This window comes from Mixophyes fleayi, chromosome 10 (genome assembly GCF_038048845.1).
Source record: "Mixophyes fleayi isolate aMixFle1 chromosome 10, aMixFle1.hap1, whole genome shotgun sequence".
Taxonomy (NCBI): Eukaryota; Metazoa; Chordata; class Amphibia; order Anura; family Limnodynastidae; genus Mixophyes; species Mixophyes fleayi.
Window position 1 is genome coordinate 100,419,066 of NC_134411.1, and position 26,283 is coordinate 100,445,348.

Sequence of the window (26,283 nt, forward strand, 5' to 3'; positions counted from 1 at the left end):
ACAGCACTGTAACTGCATTGTTACCAATCTAAACCAGATCCCTGAACTACAGACACCTTCATTGTATCCTCGGTAGCCGCTGAATAATTTACTGTATCCCTGGACCTACACTGGCAGTAGTGATCATTGCAGTACCTATTTATTGCCTACAGAGGTCACTGTTGCACCTGTCTTTGCTGAGTGACAAGTCACCTGAAGGGTGCAGGAAGCTTTGCTCAATGTAGAAATGTATATTCTATTTGATACAGTTTGGCTTTAAGGTTTTCACGTGCCTTAAAGCCAAAGTATTCCGGATTATAGGTCATATATTAAAGCTGTACCGAGTTTCCATATATAGCACCATTTATCAATAATCCTATTTTCCTATAGACCCGTAGGACTGGCCCACCATGGCTCTCAGATGGAGGGGCAGCTGATTGGAGTGGTGTGCAGAATGTATGAATCAACAACAACAAGAATTCTTTGTTAATATAAGGTTAACATCAGAGCTGGAGGTCAGGGCACTCATGTCCAACTGATAAGGCTTCTGGGCTGACACTTTCCATGTCAAAACAACATCTATCTTCTCTATATCAAACCCCACCAAGGAAAACACACAGAGCCGCTGATAAGGCTGCCTAGGCAAGCTGGAAGGATAAACTGACAAAACAGGAACACAGCACAGTAGCAAATCCAGCAGTTATAGTTCCCAGGACACGTAACCGCTCACAGACACTGTCTGGGGGACAGTGACCTCCAGGTAGAACAATGCACCTCTATGTAACACCACAGAGGATTTCTAAAACCAACCTTTCAATAACAAGGTCCTGAAATAAGAACATTAAAAGTATACTTTGGAAGAAACAATTCGCTCTTTTCAAAGTTGCTCTTTAGTTTTCTTAAAATGTTCACTAAACCTCACTGGCGTTTGTTACTCTGAACACAAACCTTTGCTACATATTCCGTATCTATAGACCACAAAAGAATAGTGCCACCCAGTGGTCAAATTATCATGACACATAACAGCACTCCAAGCCGCACATCAAACATGGACCTAACAGAACACCGGGACAGTCTTCAAAACGTGGGACGATAAAAGAAATGTATCTATAATAAGAATAAAATGTCAATTATTGACACCTTATTTTCAAGTGTTCAGTCTAAGTTTTATGGTCAGGTGAATTTTTACATTGGCTTAAAAATGTGATCTCATTTACTGTAATAGCCTTTAATATGTGAAACTACAAACGGATAAAAAAGTGACAAGTTTGATAAAAAACTTGACTGTCCCTCAATGTGAGACGTTTATAAAAACTGGTGCACGGGTAATTGCAGAGAAAGGTGCTGTAACACAGAGTCTGGTCGTTGGCGGTCATTTTACTAGTAAAATGTAGAAACTTAAACGGAAATGTCCTCTTGGTGTGGATTATAGCAGCGTTTATGCGCCAGTTTTCAGAATTGTCCCTTATCCCGTCTATTTGTCAGTGACGCGTGTGTATAATGTACGGCTTGTTTAGGCAGTATGGCTGCTCAGAAAGACAGACAGATGTCTCAGTTCTGCAACAACACCTGCTGTCCCGGTTGTATACCGCAGTCTGTCTCTATGGAAGCTGCCAGGGCAATCCCTGTTGATTAGTCTGTTGCCCCAGATACGTCAGAAGAGGCAGCGCACTCTGCACCCCGCTTGGCAGTCTGTTTTCCTCACACCGCCTGCAAGCTAGCATAAGATAACAGCTGACCTTGCAGTTATTAATATTAAGAACACAGTCTGCTAATAGTTAAAACTAATCTCCCCCCCACCCCCCGATTATCACAAGAGGCAAAGTCCGCTCTGAATCCTATCTCTGTATCAATAGTGTTGGTTCTCGGTGACACCACTCTCCAACAAATATAGTCCCCCGTAATCTAATCTCCCATCGCAGGCCAGCATCTGATTGGCTGACGCCAGCCAGCTGGTCTGCGTATTATCAGACTATTCCCTATCACTGGGATCATTAAGTAAATGTTGCAGGTAACTGGGGCTGTTTGTTTCTGATAAAAGTCACTCTGAAATGAAATAATAACAGCTTTAAACTATTAGCGGGCTTCCTGGGAGAGGGTGGCGGGAGGTCATTGAGAGACTTATTATAATGCTGACAGTGTACTTAGCCCCATAGACTGGCTGTTGTGGGCCTGGGGGGCGGTGTGGGCTGAATTGATCAATGTCTTGAGTTAGTAACATCACTAACTAATCCGTTCTGTGTGGAGACCGGTCCCTACATATTGTAACACATGTATTAAAGACACAAATAGGGTGCAATGTCCTATCCTGCCACTAAGGGGTGCACTGCATTCTCCCCAAAACAGAGGAATCAATATTGTAGATTATAATGTTTCGGTTAATGTTATTGTATGAAAACAAAATCTGCTTTTATTGTTGAGGGGGAAAGTCCAGACCTTCAGCACTGTGCCCCTTGTCCCGACTGGGATGTGATGCAGAAAGGGCAACTGGCAAAAATTGGAAAAGCATTTGACGGAAAACGGCTACAACAGGGGCTGTTTCGGAACTGCTACCTTAAGTAGTTGGAGCTACCAAGCAATGGATACTGCAGTAGATACATTCTATAAAAATTGTAATAATTAAATATTCTATATAAACTCAGCTTTAGTGACTTTCTTTGAGCACTAAGGGGAGAAGAAATAATATTTTTTTATACTAAAAAAATGTAACAATATAGGATCTTTGGCTGTTCATACTGTATAATTGTATAACCTGTCTTCTGAAAATTATTCTATTGCCTTCATTGTTACACATTGTTGGCTATTTACGGATCCCGGGTGTCCATCGCTGGTGCAGAATTAGCCAGTTCTGCTTCAGGCTTATTAATATTCCATTGTGCATCTGGCAGCACAAATATCTTTCTCCCGGTGACTTCCCCTTCTCACTGTGGCCTTGTCTAATATTTATGGTCATTGTACTGGAATTGTATTAATATTCTACCCCTGTTACTTTGTCACATTTGTGTTTGTTTATGCTTTGATGCACCTAATAAAACGTGCATTAAAAAAAAACAAAAAACTGTCTTCTTGGAGAACACTTGTGTCTAAACAGTCTATTTCTTCCCACTGTATGATATATAGCCCAAGGCTGTCCAATTGCGATTGTGGCCCTCCAAAACATTTTGTGACCCCCCTGAAAGCTCCATAAGCTTATAATAAGCTTATTATTTAGCCAATGCCATTATGCAAGTAAAAAAAAAAGAACAGCACAGATTTCGGAGTAGGATGGTTCGGCTCCTCAACAAGACTGTGGGGTTAGACACAGCAGCTTAGGGGTTAATAGCGCAGGAGATTCCCAGGAGTCTTGTTTTCGGTGGCTCTGGAACCAGCAGCCGGCTCGCTGGCGCAGTCATGTGTTATTAGAAAATACTCCAGTATTCCCTATCAGGTAATTAGCTGGGCAAGGAGAGGGAAACAATGAAGACAGGTAGAGGTCTAACAGCCCAATTACACATCCTGAGCGACAGATGGAGTATGAATGGGAGCAATGTCAGCCGGGAGCAGGGCCAGCAACAGCCAGTTAAAGGGACAGTCCCCACTGCTACCAGGAAACTATTATCCCATTTATAAATAAGGGTTTATTTCATGAATGTGTTCTTTTTTTTATGCCGTGAGGAGGTCTCCCACAGTGGGCAAGTACTTTGTCGGCAAAGATTATTCAGTGCTAGTAGCAGAGTTTATTTACTAAACCTTTTTAGTGAATTGGGATGTAAGAGGAACTCTCACAGAAATATGGCAGTGTGCAGTGCATGCTTTCTATATATTTCTTTTGAGTCAACAGCTCTTCTGGTCTTCTGTGAAAGACAAATACAGATTTCCCTCCTTTAAAACCTAAAAGGCTACTTTTTCACTTTAAATGGACAGTAAAACATGATCACAGAATAATGCAGAAAACTCTAGAAAGTCCCTAAATAAAGTGAAAGTCACTTACAAAATGGCTGCCTCCGTTGTAAGGAGACGAGTACAATTTCATCATCATTATCAACATTTATTTATATCGCGCCAGCAAATTCCAAAGCACTTTACAATTGGGAACAAACAGTAATAAAACAATACTGGGTAATCCAGACAGAGGTAATGGGGGCCCAGCTCACAAGCTCACAGTCTATGGATCTACATTTTGTACCTTAATATTATCAGAGTCTCCTGTCCTTGAGGAGCTCTGCGGTCAGACGCATTGAAATCATGAGTAGTGGATACATGGATTAATCTGTGGTGTCTTGTTTCTGTACAAGTTAGGCTGGGTACACACTATACAAAATTTCCCCCAATGAGATATCCTTAACAATTTTACCAACGACTGATAAAAAGTCCCGATCAGCAGCTGATTCCTGTGTACACACTAAACATGATTTACCTTCAGATTGTGTTCATCTGTCACAACCATTGGCTGAAAGATGGTGACTCTGCACACTCCATAGAGATCTATGGACACTGCCGGTCCTGAGTCCATACACACTGAGGGATTGGAACGACATCGTTCTATCGTTGAACGAGATTTTTCATTTGTTTAAAAAAAAACAAAACAAAGGAAACGATAAGATGAGCTATGGAACGATAACCAATCATCATTGGGGTGTACACACTGATGCGATATCAGGGCAAATGGTCGTTTTATCGTGTGATTGGCCTGATAATCTGATGAAAACCCTGTAGTGTGTACCCAGCCTTACAGGGGGTTTTCCTGGTGAAACATCACAAAATGGTTCATGGTAACTGGTATGTAATTTCTAAAGTATCCAGAACTGTTCATCAGATTCCTGCTGGTAAATTATGTAATCTATAATATAAATGCTTAGTGGCGTGTGTTAGTCTGTCTGTGTGTGTGTGTGTGTGTAAAAAATAAAACCAAGCTGCAGCGCCACCTGCTGGGCGGAGTTATACACTGACCTACTAAATTCTTAGTGTGTGTGGAAAAAAAAAAAATCAGAAAGGGCTGAAATTTGGTATACTAAGATGTTTTTAATTTGTTAATTTATTTTGTTGTTAAAAGTGTTTATAAAGATTTAAAAAATATATATATATATATTTCTTGAAGGAGAAGTGACAGTTGGGAGTGGTTGGTGGTTGCCGGGGGTGACAGTGGGGAGTGGTTGGTGGTTGCCGGGGGTGACAGAGCGAGAGGAGTGTGGTACTCAGGACCGCTGAGAGAGATCCCTGTGTCTGGATAGACATCTGGATAGATGTGGCGATGAAAATGAAGGATGAGGTGATGGAGAAGAATGATGAGGTGGTGACATGTGGACAAAACCACGTTAAAAAAGGGCGCTTACGTCGGGAAGTAACGCTCTTCCCCTGATGAGGCCTGGGCTATGGCCCAAATGCATGACAAGAACCTTTTTAACACCTTAAGTAGCTTGATTTGACTAGAATGCATGAGTATTATGCACAGGTTAACTTGTATAATATAATTGTTGATCAGGTGAGGAGGGAGTGATAAATTAAAGAGGGAACGCAGGCCATGGTGGTGCTGGGAAAATGGATAAAATTGCATAAAAGCAAACCACTGCTTAGTGATATTTTTTCCGTGAGCTTTTCAGGTGTTGCTTTTTCACTAGTTACAATTTATACTGTACCGGGAATGCGTTAACACATGTGAAATAGTTTTTGCTACATGCTACAATATTAGAACACAATGGCGACGAATAGCCAATAAGAAACCATTCATGGCTTTTTGTTTATTTAATGAATACACATTTCGGTTGTCAGGGGGTCATTGTGAATGAGCCCCTTTGTCCAAAGTGTGTCCCCTTGTTGTAGAATTCTTCTTTTCTAAAAACCGGACCCAATTGGTTTGATATATTTGAATGTTGTATCAGCTCGTTGTCCCGATACCTCTTTCTATACACCCCAGTATCCTGCTGGCTCCTCCCACTGCTCGTTGACCTTCATACGTCCTTGTCCTCTCTTATTACAGACCTTACCTCCGCATTCACCCTCTATTCTGCTTTCGGGTTTGTGTCTCGACTTTTGATATATTAAATATAGGATTCCACCCATACTACATTCCTCTATTTCCTCCAAATCATTCTGCATCTGTCTTGCTCCTTCTGTGGTATGAACCCCAATATACATCTGTGTTATAAGCAAAAAGACACGTTCCCTCACAGACCACAAGTAATATGACTGTGCCCCCCCTCGTGGGTGCTGTGGTTGGAGAGATACACCCTGACTGATCACCACGCTCGGGAATCACAATTCACATTTATTGATTTTTTTGACACAGCACAAACTGAAATCTTTATCAGCGCTGAACTGTGACCCACACTAATAGCTGAGAGATCTGTACACGGCGCAGATATAAGTACTGGACTATGCAGAAATTATCCGGGGTGGGGGCTGGGACAGAGCGTAATAATCTAGGTTTATACACTTACTTGTGATATGAGAATGAAATAACGTTCAGGAGAACTTAATGATGTACTGTATTCACATTATCTAATATGCACAAAGATAGTGTTTACTGCACGTACGATGCAGAGGTAGAATTCGCCATGACGGAGCTCAGGAATAATTATGTTCTGTACAAAAACGTTTTTTGGTGGACAAGATGAAAAAGAAAGTTACTGAGCAAAATTATAGGTTTTCCTTCATTGGGGTTGGTGCAGAGAAGGACGCAGCGAGTCCGATGGGAACACAGATACGGCCGACCTTCTGAGACAGTTTAAAATAAGGTAAAGGTTTAAAAATGACTCCAAGCTTCATGTAATATTAGGGAAGACAGACAAGGGGAGGGTTTTGAAAATGACCCAATGGATTATTTTGTTAAAGGTTTTGTTGCAGTGTGTTAATTGTTAGAGACTTTCTACAAGTGTCACATTTGTACAGTAAAATAGACCTAGTCCTATACTTGCTGTATGTTGTAGCTTTTCAATTAAAGTGACAGAAACAAGCAATAATAAGTTATTGCAGTAGTACATAATAAAATAAAGCTACTGTATCTGGGTAATTTGGTATAAAAAGAAGGAAAAGATATGAGGAATAGACCCATTGTAGTGCAGAACAAAATGAGTAGATCTAAAAATATAGTTCACTGATGACCTCACCAGAGGGCGAGTGCTTCATTGGACTACCTGAATGAATGAGCCCCTTGTGATTCTTCTGTTAAGCCCATGTATTTCACACCAGCCCGTGTGTTACAGCACAGAGTATTTCAGGAGGTGAGTGAGCTGATCATGTAGGAGGGAGTGACTGGTCTACTAGTGTGATTGTTTTAGTGAGGACAGAGCTGCATGTGACAGGGGCAGTGACATGATGTGAGGAGGGGAATGGAGGCAGCAGGAAGTCACTTACTGAGAGCTATATAGTAGAAGGAGCAGGGTCCCCAGCAGCACAGAGTAGTGATGCAAGGCTCCTGTCACACTAATACAGGAAACTTGTGGTGTCACACGTGCCCCAATATGAAACAAAACTCCTACATCCAACTTTTTCTGCTCCACTACAGCTGGAAACAAGATTTTAAACTCAATACTTTCTCAGTTTTTCACAGATACATTGTTAGAGATATGTACAAAACTCGCAGTAGCTTTGACTGTCTACCAAATTGTAAGAAATAAGAAATAAAGGGGATGAGAGAAGCTCAAACTATTTTATATTAGATCCATGCCAGCTGAAATCTCCATCTATGTAGGTAGGTTGGTAACAACTTTGATATATGCTTATTTTTCTCTGAAACTGCAGCAGGAACATTAATAATGTGCACGTCGTCTTATCAATTTGAAGATACCGTATAGATTTTCAAATTGCTACATTGAATTGAGATTGGATATAGAAGAAAATAATTTTTTTTTTCACAAGAATGCCATTTGCGAGACCAAAACGTCGCTCTAATTACATCTACAGATTCCCATTACTAATGGGCAGCAGTTATATAACCATCTTATAAAGCAGAATTTAAATCCATGACCGAGGATTGTAGATGATGTGTAGTATACCAGCCCCGACCCCCGGGCCGGGCAGCACTTTGGCATCACATGAACCTGCTCTGTACTGAGCGAGAGGGATCTTGCTGTGCAGGAAGTAGAAGAGACAGCTGAGGGCCAGCCTTCCAAGGATAGCAAAACTTCTATTCCCAGGAAACCGTGGCAGGAGAAGGAAGCTCAGTGCAGAGCGATTAGCAGCGTGCCAGATATGATGAGCCGTCCTGATATCCTGTGCCGGAAAGGGGGAACCACATCTCTGATGTCACCCCAATCGCTGATAGCCAGAGCACGGCTGTGAAAAACGGTACTTCAGATTGTCAGGGAGAGTGACAGGGCGGAGGGACCTCACCCCATACAAGCAGCTACAAAGGGGGGATTGGACCCGTAGTCAAAAAAGCCATCAGCACTTAAAATATAAAAAAAGATGGATCTATTCATAAAACTTTTATCAACTACAGGGCCTTAGATTTACACTAAAGGAAGGAAAATTGGAAAAAGAAATGTCCTAACATTGTTTCTTGAACTAATCAAAGATAACACATCTCAGAAAGGGACATTATAAACCACTTCTCTCCTTCTAATCTGTTTTTAAATGGCTTTTCGTATTTGAACCATTAATAAAAGAATAGTAAAGCAATTTGCTGGCAAGATCTCATAAACTGCCCACACACTGAACCACCGCTCATCTCTACCTGCCAACACTTAAGGAATTAAAAATCATTTAATATATTACACACAATAAACTGTTGCAGCATTTAATGTAACTTTTGTGGATACGAATACACCTGCTGCCACACTCCTATCACCCGACCCGGCCATGATGGAGGAAGCCTATTACAATTATTATTTATTTTCTATTAGCCTGAGTTAGTGTTTAATACAAATTGCAATAGTGAATTCTTTTGCAATCTTGTCCTATGGTGCATGGTATCAGGAGAGGTGGATTATAAGAGCCTACAAACTCTCCGCTAAAGATAATGCAGTAAGAACCCTGTTATTACATCACAGAGCTCTCAGACAGTTTGCACCAGTTCACATTGTCCCACAAAACCCAGCGATAAAAGTTTAAACCAAACCCTAAGAACTGTGGGTAGAGAAATGCAAATTGTACCTTTTACCCATCGGCCAATCAAGCATTTAGAACCAGTGGCTTATTAGCATGGATGCAGGCAGAGGAGGATATTTGGCTGTGGTCAGATCTCAGTTCTGCATTATTTGGAACATCGGCCGCTCAGGGTTTAGAGTGTAACCCAAACAGGGCACAGTTCGGGTTCTAGTAAGACTCTGCATGCCTGGTTAGTGTATGGGTATGTGAGGAAAAATGCCACTGTACCAAATAACTTTCCCTCCTACAAGCAGCAAGAGGTACACACATCGAAAATACATTTTTTCAAAAGAACGCTAGGTCTACTAGTGTTTACCGCATGGTAATATAATGGAAAACGGTACTAGAAACTACTAGAGCAGCCTACAGGATAATCTAACATGGAGGATACAAATCCTTGTGATACATTGTTTATCCTGCATTTATGACATCACTAAGCGACATTGTACATCTGTAATATCAATAATGAACTTAGAAGAACTGTCCTATAGAACGACAGCATTCTATGAGCTATCACTGTGTAGTTTCAAGACGGTCGTCTCCCTTTAAACTCTTCCTAACCCATCTGAAACTTCCCCTTTTTTTTGTTGGATACAGAGTGTTAATCTAAAACAAATACTTCTATCTGCCGTCAAAGCAAGCTCTGCCCGATAAAAGAGAAAATAACTTAAATAATTCTCCCCACCCACACATACCAAAAAAGTAACACTATCAGTCACATCTCTCCCTCCCATGTCCATCAGAACACACTGTACCCAGTTCTGGTCCCACAGATAGCGAGACCTTGAGGTTTTCACCCAAACTCCCGGCATTTGGAGATTAGGGAGGCAGGAGAACTGGGGGGAGATAAAAAGTAACTGAAACCAGTTTTCATCGCGTTTAATGAAAATGGCTTTGAAATTAAACAAACACTGAAGACTTCTGACAGGCTGGATGCAGGCGGCGCATTCTGAGGATAGTTGGATAGATTGTTGTATCCGACTACCTTGGATGTTCCCAATGTCGACTGAGTGATAGCAACGTGGCTGGTTATCCTAGATCTGAGCAGGTTAGTGGGACACTATGACCTCGGTCAAGGTAGTAGTCAAAACACACACAGTGATTTCTAAGAAAGACTCTCCCAAGCCCTCCAATATGAGATAAGACAAAGTTACAATACTGAGGTATGTAAATACACTATGAACCAGACAACAAGAAGCCACTCTCTATTCCCTACTTGTGTGGACGTAGAACACAGCAATGAAAGAGCCACCTCAATGGCGATCTGTAGTCTAGAAACCTGGCTGCTCCTTGACACCTCGATAACTTCTGATAAGTATTAACAGTTACAATGGTGCCTAGTTTAAAACAAAGGCTAAAACTATTCTCAAACAGATGACACTCTCGATAACCATTCCACAAGCCGTTAACAAAATCTATAAGTCACAGAATTATTGGTGCTTCCACCATTTGGATGATGATTCCGACACTCGTGTCACGGTCTACAGAGGACGTCATATTACCAGACCAACCAATGTGTCGGCATGCAGCTATGTTATATTGTATTTATAAATAGCACAGTTCTCTGTTAGGGGACACTGTGATCCTCATTTAAGCCGGGTGTTAGGTTACCCTTGTGGCCAGACTAGGTCGCACATCCAATTCAATAAATGTGTGTAACAAGGAGCAGAATAATGGGAGAGACGACTTCTCAGATATTGGGACATCACTGTTCCGCTAGTGGGAGGGAAATGTCAATAAAAACTATTCCTAGTTGTCCTATAAAAAGGTTATATTGGCACACTTGGAATATCCAATCATTGTCCTAAGGCTGACAACATGTGGCAATTTCTACAACTACCAAACGGACCCTAAATTGTTCCGTGTGTCTGATCTTATTTTAATTTTCATGAGGATAATAGGTGATGACCGCTTTGCTGTACGTGTACATCGGCCAAAAGAATCGTTGCTCCGTTGTGATCACCTGGGGACCAGATCTTTGGTAAAACTTGACAGATCCAGTTTTATTGCTTTCTCGCCGAATGACCAGATGACAAGGCGTTTAGGCTAAAATACCTTATTATAAAGGCACTGCTTGTTTGCTGTAGAAGAATTTGTTTTTACTGTTCCTTTAAAGCACTTATGTGTTGTTAATGAAGCCCAGGAGACCGTTACCCGGGTGTATGCATGAAACTTGGAAAGCTTGTGTACAAAGTTTGTGAATTATGTGCAGAGCCGTCCAATAAATCTAGTAGAAGCCTGCGAGGAAGCTGTAACGCTGGCACCCTGGCACACAGGGAGCAACCCGTGGCCCAGTTATCTGCAGCAATTCCTCCTTCCCTGCCAATGGAAACGTGTCCTGATAACATCTCGGCCCCTCGCGCAGTAATGAACTTTTAATTTTTATGCTTCCAGGCAAAATAACAAAGTGTCCATAAAAAGGGACAAGACGGAGCATTAAAATAGATTTAATTAAAGCATAGTAAAAAGGGTGGAAAATGGATCATTAAAAGAAAGAAAAGAGAAAAAGATCAATTGTACCCTCCCTACAGCTGCTGGAGGCCGTGAAGGAGCAGAAACTTCTCCCTACAGATAAGATAGCAGAGGGCTGCATCGGCTCTAGAGAGGACAGAAGTGACCCCTTTAACATCACGTTATAAAGTACCGGTTTACTCTTACTGTTTTTATTGAACCATGAGCTTTAGGACAGGTACCCACTGGTGCTTGAACGACCAAGTTTAAATGCCAGCGACAGCGGATGTGAAACGTAAAGGAATGCGGTGGTCAACGAACGCTTGTACGTGAGTTCAGGGAGGTCCATAGAGGACGCTGCATTGACCTCAGTGCTTTCGTGGAAAGCAAAAAAACGGCGACGGCAGCACCTGAAAATCCTTTGTGTTCCTTATCGCAAGAATAGACGCGAGAGGGTATAGTGACATCGGAAACAATTGGTTCCAGTGTCACCCCAGTTTACAGGCGTTATACTAGTAATAAATACATGTTTGTTTGAAGCTAGCGGGTACAAGGCCTTACAGATAACCAATAAAAGGCCGGGTGGAATACAGATACATTGAATGTCTTCACGAAGGAGTCCATACAGGGTTAGAAATAAAACAGACAACCCCGTAAGGAGATGTTCACCTAATTATTTTTAATGTTCAATATTCTCTTCCCCTTCAGGTATCAGTACAGCAGGACCCCGACCTCTGCCAGCTGGTTCCTGTAAAGCAGCTACTTGTCTTGGTCGTGGATGGTCTAAATCTGCCAGATACAGTGGGGGCAAAACTGGAGACCAACACATTGGGTCAACTATAGCTAAAGGTATCACAGGTCCATTTATCCAGCCGAGCACTCGGCAGCTTCTCGTGAGGCCCAAGTGGTGGAGGCTGCAGGATTCATACAGAGATGCAGTTACATTACCATGGTTCATGGAAGGGAACCAGAATTATTTTACTTATTCAATACATGAATCATATAGGAGAAATTAGTTACATTGCAGCACGTGTCGAGTGGAAACTTATCAGTGAATTTGTAGGTGAGGTTTAGGGTTGGGGTAGTGTGTGAGGGGTAGTGTGTGAGGGGTAGTGTGTGAGGGGTAGTGTGTGAGGGGTAGTGTGTGAGGGGTAGTGGGGGCGGGGGTAGTGTGTGAGGGGTAGTGTGTGAGGGGTAGTGTGTGAGGGGTAGTGGGGGGGGGGGTGGTTTCAGGGAACAGTTTGCTCATCAATTTATAAAAGTAAATTAAAAACAGTCCTACATCTGTAAATGCTCCCAAGTTGAGGATTATAGATTATAGTTATCAGCTATTTGCATATCAGAATTTTAAGCAGTCAAACCCCTCCAGCAAACAAGGTCATTCCAAAGATAAAAATTCAGTTAGTTGTTTTTTTTTTTTTTTATTCCCAGCCTCAACTTGTCTTGCTGAATGTGACATTATAAATTTAACCCCAGAGCTCCTGGAAGGCTGAGATCTAACGCCACTGTATATACACTGTAGTGTGTGAATACGCCATTTATCAGCAACTGTGCGCCTCACACGCGTCTGTCTACCACCCCCTACTCCATCCCTGCAGACTAAGTACTTCTAGACAGGTCCCAGAACTCAGGTGACTAATATCCTTATATTTTACATTGGTCCTTATAATACACACATTGCAGTTTAAGGAGAGATAGTTTACAAGGTGATCCTGATATCTAGTTGTACTGCGCTGACAGTGATACATCCATTAGGGAACACTATCGCTACGCTCTATATCTAAGTGACTATATACATTGTTTTACATATATTGATGTCACTTGTGTATTAAAATGTTCTACTTATGCTCTGCGGCAGATTCAATCCAGGTAGGAAGAATATTATTGGAAGCTCCATATGGCTACAGTACCTGTGTGATCCAGATGTACGATGCCTGAACAACAATTTAAAACCAGATAACTATGAAATCGGCATCCGAGTTACTCAGACCTGACTTTTCGTGGGAAAACAGCCAAGTAAGGGACATGCAGGTGTTGCTGATGCTTTTGCTGTCTATGAGGAGCAGACTAAAACCATCCCACAGACAGTGATGGCACCAATGACTCCTATATTTATGGGTATGTGTTTTATGGTCTCATGAATATAATGCCAGCAACAATTCTGCATATCCCTGGTCTATACTGTAATAGCTTTATATAAATCTTGTGTAACCGATTACGTTTGTTTGTGTTACACATTTGTCACGGACTAAGAGCTTTCTCAGACTCCCCCCATAGACCTAAACACCTTCACCGGCTCAGTCTGGGACAGGACGCTGCTGCAGTTGGTGTCGTCTAACGAGCGTACTGCTGGCTCGGGTCACACGGTTGGTTTTGGCTGGCACCTTACAAACCCTCTGGGGGTTTTTGTTCATTTTGTATTAAGAACAGACAGAGAACAACGGGCTTCTTTCTTGGAGGATTGGAGCTGGCTGAGACATTGGCAGTGCCAGGATTTATCCGCACTATTACTCATGTAAGTGGCATCTCTGATAAAAACAAAGCGGAGTAAAGATTGAACGATGAATCTGTGCTACTGAGGGAAAAGGGGACGTCCAGACGGCGCTTTAGGAGAAGAGAAAACAAAGTCAACCCAAAGGGGGTTCACACCTTCATCTGACTGTGTGATTGGTCAGGACATGACACAAAGCTGCTCTGACACAGGAAGAACAGACAAATTGGGTCATATTTCCGGATAACAAAAACAAACAACTGTCCAATGCTAATAAGACATCGCTAAAGAGCAGGTAGCAGCATGTACAAGACCACACACTTTATAACTTATCTGAAGGTTTATATATACACACACAAAAAAAGAACTTTAAGTAATCCAGAGACAGAGATAATATCAGTGTCCTACAGAATGTTACCTGTATATATGCTCTGTGGACAGTACGCAGTGCTCACAACCAGCGCTGTATAGACTGGACCAGAGACAGTGAGCCCATCCGTGGGCACTGGCAGGACATAGAGGGGATATTAGCTAATAAGTGTCACATTATATAACACAGACAATATATCAAAGCACATTATAATATATGCATGATAAACACAAAAATATCTTGTAATGGATCTAAAAAACATCAGCTGACCCAGTATGACAAGACTTCCTTCTAAGATATTAGGAGATGCGAGTTCTTGAAATTTTTTCAAACAGAAAAACTCCCCCAACTCTTAAACGTAATCTCCAAGGTGCAGCTCACCCTTGGTATGGAGCTGCCCCACTGCTACCTCCTCCAGGATCACACACCCAGACCAGCAGCTCACTAACCTTAGAACCAGCACAACCTTACATCCCTAATGGCGTTACTGAGGGTACATATTGTTCTGGCTGATCTGACTGATATGGGGTTCATTCCCCACTATGTACCCTTCTCCATTTGGTTTCTGTACCCCTCAAGTTTGGTAAAATTTCAACAACATGATTGAAAACCAACCTAGGACAGAGGAGCGCGATCTATGGGTCACGACCCCAAGTGGGTTCTCAAAATCTGTTTTTCGGGTGTCCTACAGGTCATATGTAATACTTTCAATTGGGAACAGAATCGTTTGGGGTTCCAAAACAATGGCCCAGAGACACAAATAAAAATAGAATAAGATCTCAGAGCGGCAATGCTGTAATATGGAGGGGACGAGGTTCATCCACCCAGATGTATAGGAACATGTAGGGGCACCGAGCGGTGGTCACCTATCTGCCAAGTAGAAAGGAGAAAAGTCGCGGCTTGTATCCGATAACTCTCTCCCCACAAATGTCACCTAAGTCGGCGTTGTGCAAGATTCTGGACATGTTTTACAAGCTGTGCAATGCAAACAGCAGGGATCCCGTGGCTGCTCCCGAGATGGAGAACACTATGGGATGGAGATAGCAATCTGAGCCTAAATTATTCAGCACAGGCTCAATGCGAGGAGGCAGGAGAGCAGGGCAGACAAAGGAGGGGGCAGACTGTTAACATATCCGCAAAGGGGGTTTCTGTAAAGTAATCCACTGGCTGCCAACCACGGCGCGTATCTCTGTACGGGGCACGGACGGAGGAACTGCAGCTACACATCACTTACACTCAAATCTGTTATTTAAAAAAATATAGAAAAAAAAAGTAGTTTTTACTGAAACAAGGGAACTTCCCATCTCAGATACAGATTTTCATCAAAGTCTAGATCTCAATAAAGTCTATGGATGGTTATCTCAGCTGTGAGAGAATATCTCTCATTCATGGCTGGGTGCTTGCCGTCCGCACACAATGAAGGCAAAGTAATCGCTGATGATGTCATAGCTTTGTAGTGAATTGATTGGCTGCATTCCCAAAACAATGAGCTCAACCCTCAAAAAATGCCTCCCTCTGACGTACATTTGGGAACAATAATACCAGACAGATAGAGAGCATAAGTGGAGGAAAGTGCTCCCTGCTCCCAAGAGCTGACAATCTATGCTCTAAGCAGAATTTATTAAAAAAAAACATAACTAATGTAACGATATGTTCTGCTTATAAACGGTGTTTTCTTTTCAAGTCATGTTGCAAACCTGAAAAAGACAAAAGACTAAAAATGAACATTTCTTTACGAGCACTAATCCGCAGCTGGCGGCCCACGTGACTGTACACTGCTCATGTACAGAGGAGGCAGATGATAAAAATAAAAATGATTGTTTCTCCTTTATTTCCTCCTGTCCCCTTTTCACCAGAACTGTCCCTGATAAGTGTGGTCTGCAGAGAAGCAGATAGAATGCCTATCACTAGGGTATGTGTGAGCGGAGGACAGAAATTAATAACACTCCAATTACCGGAACAGAGGCAGGCTGAAGGCAGCCGATAGGGAAATATCTCTTACATTGACAAAGCAGGGGGCTGGGGGGATGTCCATCTCATAGAGGAGAAAGACCACTGCACCCACCAGGATCCCAGTTAGTATCCTGCCATGCTCACTTAGGCTGGAGGTTACTTTCAGTATACAACCTACTACACATACAGAAAATGCTGTACCAGTATTTAAAATAATTAAAATAAAAAATAAACAGAGAAGGTGTAGAAGCCTAGTCATAATAAGCCTGAAGATCAGAGGTATCCAAACGCAGTCCTCAGGGGCTACCAACAGTCCATGCTTTCAGGATTTCTTTACTCATGCACATGTGAGTTAATCTATTTGGTTGGGTCAGGAATTATCCCACCTGTTTCTATAGACAGAAATCCTGAAAACATGACCTGTTGGTAGCTCTTAAGGACTGAGTTTGGACACCTCTGCTGTAGATAGTGAATCTAAATTCAACTTTTCTGCATCACCCAGAGGAGAATGGCCGTGTTTAACAAGCACAGTCCTAGTTGAACCTCAATAATTCTGCTACTGGATTTATGGAGATCCAATAGCATAATTAGAGATATCCAACATATTTTTAATTCATAGCAAACAATTGATAATTAAATACTAAATTGTTTAATTTTCTGCTTTACTATGGTTGAAATCCAGCATTTAAACGTGCAGCACTGAGGGATGAGTGTACTGGAGAATATAACAGGAGTCTGACAACTCCTGACTGGCTGCCAAGGACTGCTGTACTGAATGAGTCAGACTGAGTAGGGCAGGAAGACTGTAAATCCTAATTACTCCCTTGTCCCATTTACTTAATAAAACTTGTTGTAAATCTTCTACAGATATTTAGAAGTAGTTAAAAAACAGCTTTATTAAGTACTTTATTTCCACCAGAATGTAGCCCAAAAAGAACAATTGCAAAGGCATCTTGTTAATGGAGTGATAAGAATTAAAAAATACATTGGGGTGATAGTTCCTCTTTAAAGGTAAATCCAGACTCCCTCCTCTCTGGCCTAAAGCAAAGAAAATATGTTTATTAAATAAAGAATGTTTGGGTATAAAGTCTCTAGACGTAAGTTTGTGTTTTCTGTTATTTACATTTGGAACAGATGATAAAAAGTGATACAAATTCACAACGCAGACATTACACAGCGTCCCTGAACTGCCAGCTGGCACTGTCATAGATGATGGACCTATGGCGCTGTCTGGCTCTGTACATATCAGGGGAGACCACACTTGGCAGCTATAAAGCAGCAGCCAAACAGCACCAAGGGCCAGAGATCCTGGCTACATGCGAAATGTTGATTCAGCCTCCGCAGTATGCGCCATAAGCGCTTTGCTAATTTATACGATTTTAGAGCGACTTTAAATTGGACTATTCTTATGTTCTGACCCGGCTCAAGCCCACAGAGGAGTGTAGGGCAGAATCCCGCGTCCTGATGTGTAAGGAGTTTTTGATGCTTGTAATGTTTGTGTCTGTGACATTTCTACAAGTAAATATCACTATGTAATCACATCGGCTCACATGTTTACACGGGTGTGTATTAGTGCGATAGGCTGCTGGGTGTTTTAACACTGAAAGTGCCAATGGAAATCTACCACACAGCATCTCTCATCAGCAATTAATCAACACAGGCGATTAGCTAATCTACTGACCTTTGCATGTGTCAGATTAGTCATCAATTGAGTGCAGATTGTGTGCACCATGTGACCCTACCAATCAGATCAGGAGCGGAAGGGATTGGGCACAGCAGGCGAGGTTCTAGGGGCGGCCAAGTGGCTCTTGCACAGAAGAATGACAAAAAACCAAAGTGGTTAATCCCAGCATGCTTTGACTGCCAGGCTAGAAGAGCATGCTGGGACTTGCTGTCCCACAACCACTTCACAGCCAGAGGTTACCACTCTCCGTTTAAATAAGTGCATGATTCACGTGTCAAAACTGAATGGATATCTACCATCAGTCTGCAATGGGGTCTTTTATAATGAGCCCGAGGTTGACAACACACTGCCCAAAAAAAATCACTATAACACTAAAATCCTGCCAGCTCCCATCACACGTTGCTAATTCACATAGTATACAGTGGACATCCCTCTCCATGTCAACACAAGCAGCAGTTTGGGAAAGAGGAATAATCCCCAGGGTAAGAACGGTGACCTAAGCCTGTTCTTACACATACAGATTTATATGGGTGACCGGTATTACCTATTACAATTGTCTGAACGCTGTATCCTGCTGTGTACGTGCCACCTATTTCCTATCTGAACGTTCACTTCTTGTTTATGTGATCCTGCAGGATCCCAGAGCAGGCCCGTCACACTGCGTACTGTACGCTACTAGTATCCCTGAAACACCTCAGGAAGTCTACGTACTCCACGTTACAATAGGATACACCATTGTGTCAAAGCATAGGGATAATTTATTTAGCAAATAACACAGCGCACATCATTATTTTGTGTTTAAAATATAAAACTAAACCTATCTGAAATAGGACTTGTCCCTTTTAAGCAAGTATCGTTACAGTGACCTACTGACTTCCTATTGGGCAGAAAAGGAAGCCACTCTCTGTTTATGTCCTGTTATGAGCTTTCCTAAAAGTTCAGTCTTTCATACAAGCAATAGTGCTCTTTTAAAGGTGACCTATCCTTTCCACACACATTAGTATCCTTAAAATATCACTTATGAGTCAGTAGGAACTTTCTCCCTGGAATTTCGACTGTTTATTGCACTGACCAATCAGAGGCAGGAATTACCACAACAGTAATTACCAGTATTCCAGGGGACCACACCTTGTCAGGACTCTATTAATACCTGTTCCAAAAAGCCAGGTGGGGGCCGAGTAAATTACTTTGATGTTAACCTCTGATCAGCCAGTGAAATATACTACCAAACGATTGGGGACGAGAGGTTCCCGTCGATGCACAACTGGCCTCATCTGTCTAATAATTGCTCTCACACATTTTTATATTGCTGGATGCATTTTACAGGAGGATAATGTTAAGTGACAAAGACTCTTAAACTGCCCTTAAGTCTTCTACACTGAGAACTGATTGTAGAGAGTTGTCAAACTGACCTGGACCGTTCCAGCTCTCCGGCATCTCCGCGTTCTCCACACTCCGGGGACTTTCAGATGCTTTGAAATTCAGGTTTTCCTCACCCTCCAGAGACTCGGCCTCTGCATCCGAAAACAAATAGTACAATCTTAAAATCACTTTATAGGTTACTTTAAAAAATAAAATTAAAAAAAGAAATACTACAACCAAAAATATCCCTTTCCCGCAAATAGAATAAGGAAACCCTCGTGCACAAAAGAGGTTTGTTATTTGCTTGTAGAGCCAAAGCGGAAGTTTATCATTTACCATAAGTTTATCACTAGAGGGCATTGTGTCATTGAAGTCAATTAAAGGGACTATGCACTTTCCAAAATCCCTTCACTAGTGTCGGCCCCCCTATTAGTAAATCTGCAGGGGTCTCTGGTAACATCTGTCATTACCTGTCTCCAGTCCGGTGCGGAGGACCACCAACACGGATTGGCGCAGAAAAAATATAAACAATGTTTCCTGTTCAGAACTCCGAGGCCTGATCTGGATACGCTGGAACTTGTAGTTCTATGACAACTGTAAAGCTACAGGCTGTGTGAGCTTCACCATATTATTTATTTTAAAAAGAAAAAAGGAATCCGCTCATCCTGCAGAATTATTTTGCTGTGGATCGCTGTCCAGTATTGTCCCCATTAGTTTTTATTTCACCATTTGTCTGCAGACACAGTTTGGATCGGTCTACGTGCTTTCAATCACAGCCCATGGAGATCCGCCAGTTTCATACAGCAGCTCAACGGTTAACAAGGAGCAGAGACTGGGCTTTTCACTTGTTCTATTCCTAGCAACTGACTGATAATAATTCTCCCCATTAACTGCAGTTAAAGATGGCGTGATAAGCCTATCGGCCTATGACAGTGCTGCTGATTACTGCACAAAGTGCATGTTTGCATATTGTACTGCAACGATAACCACAGCTCGGATCGATAGTGCCCATAAGCACACGTCAGAATTATTAATAGCTATCCTGGAGTCTGATTAGAAATCAGCTGGATGGGAATTAAAACCGCACCCAAAACTTACAAACAACAATACCCTCTAACAGGGATTTTCAAATAGCAAAGCAGCAACATGGTCTAAATTAGTCACTATTGACTTTCCATTGATATTGAATATTTCACAATTACTACTACAAAAGTCTTGTTGCTGGGAAGTTCATTAATTTCAGCACCTTATCCCAGTGTACAAATACTGTATATAAACGGTCAAAATTGAAGGGAAACATTGTTGGTCTCTAGAGAATTGATGGGAAACCGTTCACAAAACGGCTGCCCCCACTTTGTGCTCAGTGCATGATGAAACAGTGAGACTCACCCCCAATTCCTGATATTACACCCAGCAAGCTGTGGTCTAGAGTATGGTGCGAATCCCACCTTCTTGGACTCTTCTCTAAGTCCTGTACAAGTCCCTCCACCAGTTTCCAATCATCCTGGGAGTATGTGATCGTTTCTCTAAACAGTTTTGCAATATTTCCTTTCCTAATAATTGAGGCCTTAATTTGTTCCCCCAAAACAACCAGTTGCTGAATTTGGTGTGGATTTCCTAGGGCAGAAAATCCGCCCATTATACAATGTAGAGCTAAGGTGTTAAGGTTCATAAGATTATTATCAGACACCTGCCATGTCACCGAGTGAATTGTAGCAACTTAAACAATAGTATATCTCCATTAATATCAGAGGAACAGCTGCCCCTCCCCATGACCTCATTGTCTGCAGTGAAGATAAGGCAGAAGGGATGGGATCTCCAGGTGTTAGGACCGGTCCATGTGGAACAAAGAAACTGTCTCGAGAAAAAAAAAAAAATAGTTCCATGGAAAATGTAAGATTAATTTATTTGTTAACAAATACTATGGGTTGCCTTGCGTCAAGTCTGAAAAGTGTCTAATCATAGAAATGGGAGTGGTTGGGAACTGAAAATTAAATGGTGAAAAGCTGTGTATAGTATCAGTCGGAGAATAAATGCATGATCCAATCTGCGCCATACTTGCTATTTATGGGTATATACACATGGGCGCTCCCCCCACTTTGTTAGTGAACAGAAGAGGAAGGCTCCTGGTGCTTGTAATATCCTTATAGCACTAGAGACAGTTCTCCATTCTAGACATCGCATGGAAAGTCATACACCGAATCCAATATAAAATACTTTTACTAACCTACAAAGCCATCAGCAGGGCTGCACCACACACATCTCCTCTCGTCTCAAAATATCTCCCAACTCGGCAACTCCGTTCTGCACATGATCTGCGTCTCTCATCCACCCTCATTACATCCTTCCATTCCCAGGACTTTTTTCAGGCTGCACCCACTCTCTGGAATTCTCTACCTCGCACAATAAGACTCTCTGGTCTACAAACTTTCAAGCGGTCTCTGAAAACCCACCTCTTCAGACAAGCTTATAATATTCCTCAACCACCCTCTTATCCTCACTACATTACCCTATTACCACCCGTTACACAATTTCACACAAGACAACTACTCCCTGACCAAATTTGTTGTGCGACGGGATCATTTAGCTTATGAGTCACTTTTACCTTTGCAGTCTGGCTGGGCCGAAATGCAAAATGTAGACTTAACCTCATGTGTCAATCTCCCATTGTCCCATAGATTGTAAGCTTGCGAGCAGCCTTCTCACCTCTTTGTCGGTTTCACCCAGTTTGTTTATTAGTTTACTGTGTTTGTCCCCAATTGTAAAGCGCTACGGAATATGTTGGCGCTATATAAATAAATGATGATGTTACATGCATCTTGTACTATTACCCATCCATGTTCCATCTTGCATCCTTGTTGTGTGGCCCTGAACATCTACGCTGCTTGTGATCCTGCTATGGACATTACAAGTGTCATCTAAAGGTGCATTTATGTATAGTTAATGTAACTGACTACTGATAAAAAGGGTGACATGGAGGAAACTGCCCATGTTAGCACCCCAAAATAATTTTAATAAAAAAATGTAAGAAAATGCCAAAATTGGTACAGTTTACTAGCTATAGTGCTAATGTAATATATAATAGTGACTCAACCATACAGTAACCCTTTATTGGTCCGTTATCAGACTATAACTCCCCTTATCCTTGACATCTCAGAGCAGGAACAATGAACAGTCCAACAGGAGAGTGAATGTTGCACAAAACTTCTCTACAGGAAGATACAGCTTGTAACTATGTCAGATAAAAGTTCATTTCTGTCCCAAAAAGCTTGCAATCTACTTTGATTACCTGAGACACACGGAGACGAGGGCACTTGAGCGAGTTGGCACAAGTTTGGCAACGACACGGATTCTCCCAGGTCTTGATCCAATGGCTGCGACACTGAGCTGCTTCTGTCTCCTACAGATAAGAGAAGATAACAGATCACAATGGGAATCTTGTGATTTTTGTTAAACACATTGGTTGTGAAACAGGGGACTTTTCAGCTCAATGTGTGACGTGATCTACTTCAATAGTCTTGGGAATTTTAACAGAATTTCAAGTAGTTTGTCAGGTACTGACACAATGTGCACAAAACTTTAGATTAGGCAGAAGAGAATGTAAATGACAATTTATTTGCAGGTGATGAACTCTGTGTTAAACAGTGATTACTGGATTCAAGGGCTTGTAATTCACTATAATGTATATATGATCTACTGGATACCACCCCAAGATATGAACATGTGCTCGGCGTTACCTCCTGGGCTGTCGCTGCACGATGTGCTGGAAGAGTCACAATCTGCCGATTCTTCCAGATCAGAAGTGGTTCCATCTTTTTCTGAATGGTTGGACTCCACTGCCAGGTTCTCCTCCGTTTCTTCCATTTCACCAAGAGAACCTTTATTTAAAAAAAACAAACAGACAAGAAAATACAGTTCAGCCCACATTACAGGAGAGGATGAACTTCAGCCAGGAAATTTTAAAAAATACTGCAAAGTTTATATAAAAAAAAACAAAAACTAAAAGACCAAAAATACAAGTGACATGAATCGATGTGAAATATCCTGTAAAATATAAATATAGAGCAGTCAGTGAAGGTAAAACACAGCTAAATAATACAACTTTCTTTCAACTGAAATGTTGTATAATAAGAATTTTTTAATTAAAAAATAAGTTGGATGTTAGTTTCAATAGAGGGGAGTTTGACGCTACAATCTTCCTACAGCAGTGCGACAGGAATCACTACTCTGTGCTGCCAGGGGACCCTGCTCCTTCCATTATATAACTCTCAGTCTGTGGCTTCCTGCTGCCTCCATTCCCCTCCTCACATCATGTCACTGCCCCTGTCACATGGAGCCTTGTCCTTGCCAACACATCACTCATCTCCTGATATATTATTCTGTGCTGCTGGAGACCCTGCTCCTTCCATTATAGAACTCTCAGTCTGTGACTTCCTGCTACTTCCTTTCCCCTCCTCACATCACACTCATCTCCTGAAATACTGACTAGTAAATAGGGTGCACGTGGATAAGAAGAAGACTGAATACAATAAAGGTGGCCAGCACGGTGGCTTAGTGGTTAGCACTACTGCATCACAGCACTGGGGTCATGAGTTTGATTCCCGACCATGGCCTTATCTGTGTGGAGCTTGTATGTTCTCCCCGTGTTTGTGTGGTTTTTCTCTGGGTGCTCCGGTTTCCTCCCACAATCCAAATACATACTGGTAGGTTAATTGACTGCTAACAAATTGACCCTAGTCTGTGTGTGTGTGTGTGTGTTAGGGAATTTAGACTGTAAGCTCCAATGGGGCAGAGACTGATGTGAATGAGTTCTCTGTACAGCGCTGCGGAATTAGTGGCGCTATATAAATAAATGATGATGATGATGATGATCCTATTCAAATGCACATTAAAAGATATCAGAAACTACCACAAAGGCTGTCCTGATCCTTGCACTCATATTTGCTAAAAACGCACCAAGATGTTTTGGTGAATTTGGTCAGCTGAGAGAAATCTTTCTCCAGTGACATCAATATTAGGCCTCCTCCAAAATCCCTGGCTCAGTACATTGTAAGGCCAGAATTTCAAACACTTAATCCGGGGGAACCACCTTTACATCACTGCTGCAAATAAATGTATCCAACAAGAATAGCCACAAGGCTGGAGGTAAGGGTTTGGGGAATCCACATATGTACTTTACATAAAGCTGGCACCTACACTGTATGGTTATATATACGTAGTATTCTCCATCATGTAGAACTTATGGAGCTGCTCCATTATATGAAATGGGCCGAGAGACAACTTCTATCCAATAATAATGTCGATCATCTATTGTCCTTCTCCAATAGAGGTTTGGCCTATATATCCCATCAGGCTTATGAGCGTTATATTAGGACAGACGGTAGCTGCGGAGGTCTTCACACTGTATTGTGAAAGTTTTGGAGACGAGATACTGACAGCTACACTCTCTGCAGACCTCAGAGGTTCCCTGACTGCAGGCATGTATATTTCTGCAGAGAGAACAAAGGGCCTATAATCTATACATAGAAGACAACAATAAGCGTGGAGAAAGCCACCCCTAGACCCGGCGCAGGCAATTTTTCTAATTCTGCTAATTTCAGTTCCAGCACAATTAAAGTTGGCACTGATAATGCTAAGAAACAATCAGCGGCTAACGAATCGCTTTTCTCCTCTTGTAAATGTAACATCGTTAAGCTAATTTCTTCGTTCACGGCTGCGAGGCTCCTGGGTGTCTGATAAAGTTAACCCTCGACTGGCTGGTCACGTGATCCGCTTTTTCTGCCAGGAGTGAGGAGACGCTGGCACTTTGTTTAGGGGACTGGAACAGGTTTTCTCTGCTAGTTGGCATTAAATTGGCACAGGGGAAGGACACAATAACCTACAATTAGACATATCCACCCTGACAATAAGCATCTACAACGGTCTTCTGATGGTGACTGTGCCTTCAAACTTTTACTAAGAACTGCACCTTAAGGCAGAAGTGCCCAAATCCAGTCCCCAAGAGCTATCACAGGTAAATTAATCAATTTGGCTGGATCAGTAATTATCTGTTCATACTGACAGAAATCCTGAAAACATGACCTGCGGTCAAAACTTTACACCGACAACGAGAGATTATTTGTACACATGGAACACCTGCATTTTACAAATCACCCTGGTTTCTGTATCAGACAGAATGAAGCTGAATAAGGGGGAGTTGTAGACCATAGTCCTAGATTTAAAGCCAGACTTAACAAAAACAACCATAGTTTACACCTACAGAAGTGCCACCTTTGTATATGTATCATCAAGTTTCTACTCCCAAGTCTTATTACATTTATGCTGTTCCTACAATCTAGAAAAAACCCACTTAGAACGGATGCATTTAAAACGAAAGTTATTTATATCCAGTTGTGTAATTCAAGCAGAGGACGGGTTACTTAGCTTTTCATAATAGTAAGATTTTCACACCCCGTCTAGATTCCTGCCCAGGAAACAGCAGCGCATAAAAACTGCCCTCAGAGGCTAATAGAAGAACCCCGGTTAAGGAACAAAGGATCTTTTCAGCTGACTTTAAATTCTCTCCTGATAACGATCTGAGATCAAACGCCTGCTGTTCAGGCCCCAGATCAATGCAATGAATTTAGTCTTCTGGCAGACTTTAAAAAAAAAAAAATAGATTAAAAAGGAAAATGGCGATATCTGACCCAAATTTCTTCCCGTCCCCTTTTCACGCTGGATGCAGTTGTCTTAATGTCTTGTCTCTCCGAGCCGGATTATTACAGGTCAGTGTGAGAGAATTACAGCTTTATAGCCATGGGGCAAAACAATCATATCAGCAGAATAAGAGGCAACTATCTGATAAAAATTAGCTAAATGGCCTTTGTCAATGCAGAAAACTCAATAACTGCATCTGAAGGAAAATTAGCTACAGGACTTATGAATAAT

At 41.9% G+C, this 26,283-nt stretch overlaps 1 protein-coding gene across 3 annotated transcripts in view; it reads right to left on the minus strand.

Moving 5' to 3' along the window:
* ZFPM1 (zinc finger protein, FOG family member 1) overlaps positions 1 to 26,283 on the minus strand; it is a 110,898-nt gene that overhangs the window by 13,714 nt on the left and 70,901 nt on the right. For all 3 annotated transcript variants that reach the window (XM_075189300.1, XM_075189301.1, XM_075189299.1), the window contains 3 exons: positions 23,094 to 23,234; positions 22,646 to 22,756; positions 19,407 to 19,508 (listed from right to left, as the gene is read on the minus strand). In XM_075189300.1, coding sequence (XP_075045401.1) covers positions 19,407 to 19,508; positions 22,646 to 22,756; positions 23,094 to 23,220 — 340 coding nt within the window. In that variant the 5' untranslated portion in view covers positions 23,221 to 23,234. The remainder of the gene's footprint in view (positions 1 to 19,406; positions 19,509 to 22,645; positions 22,757 to 23,093; positions 23,235 to 26,283) is intronic.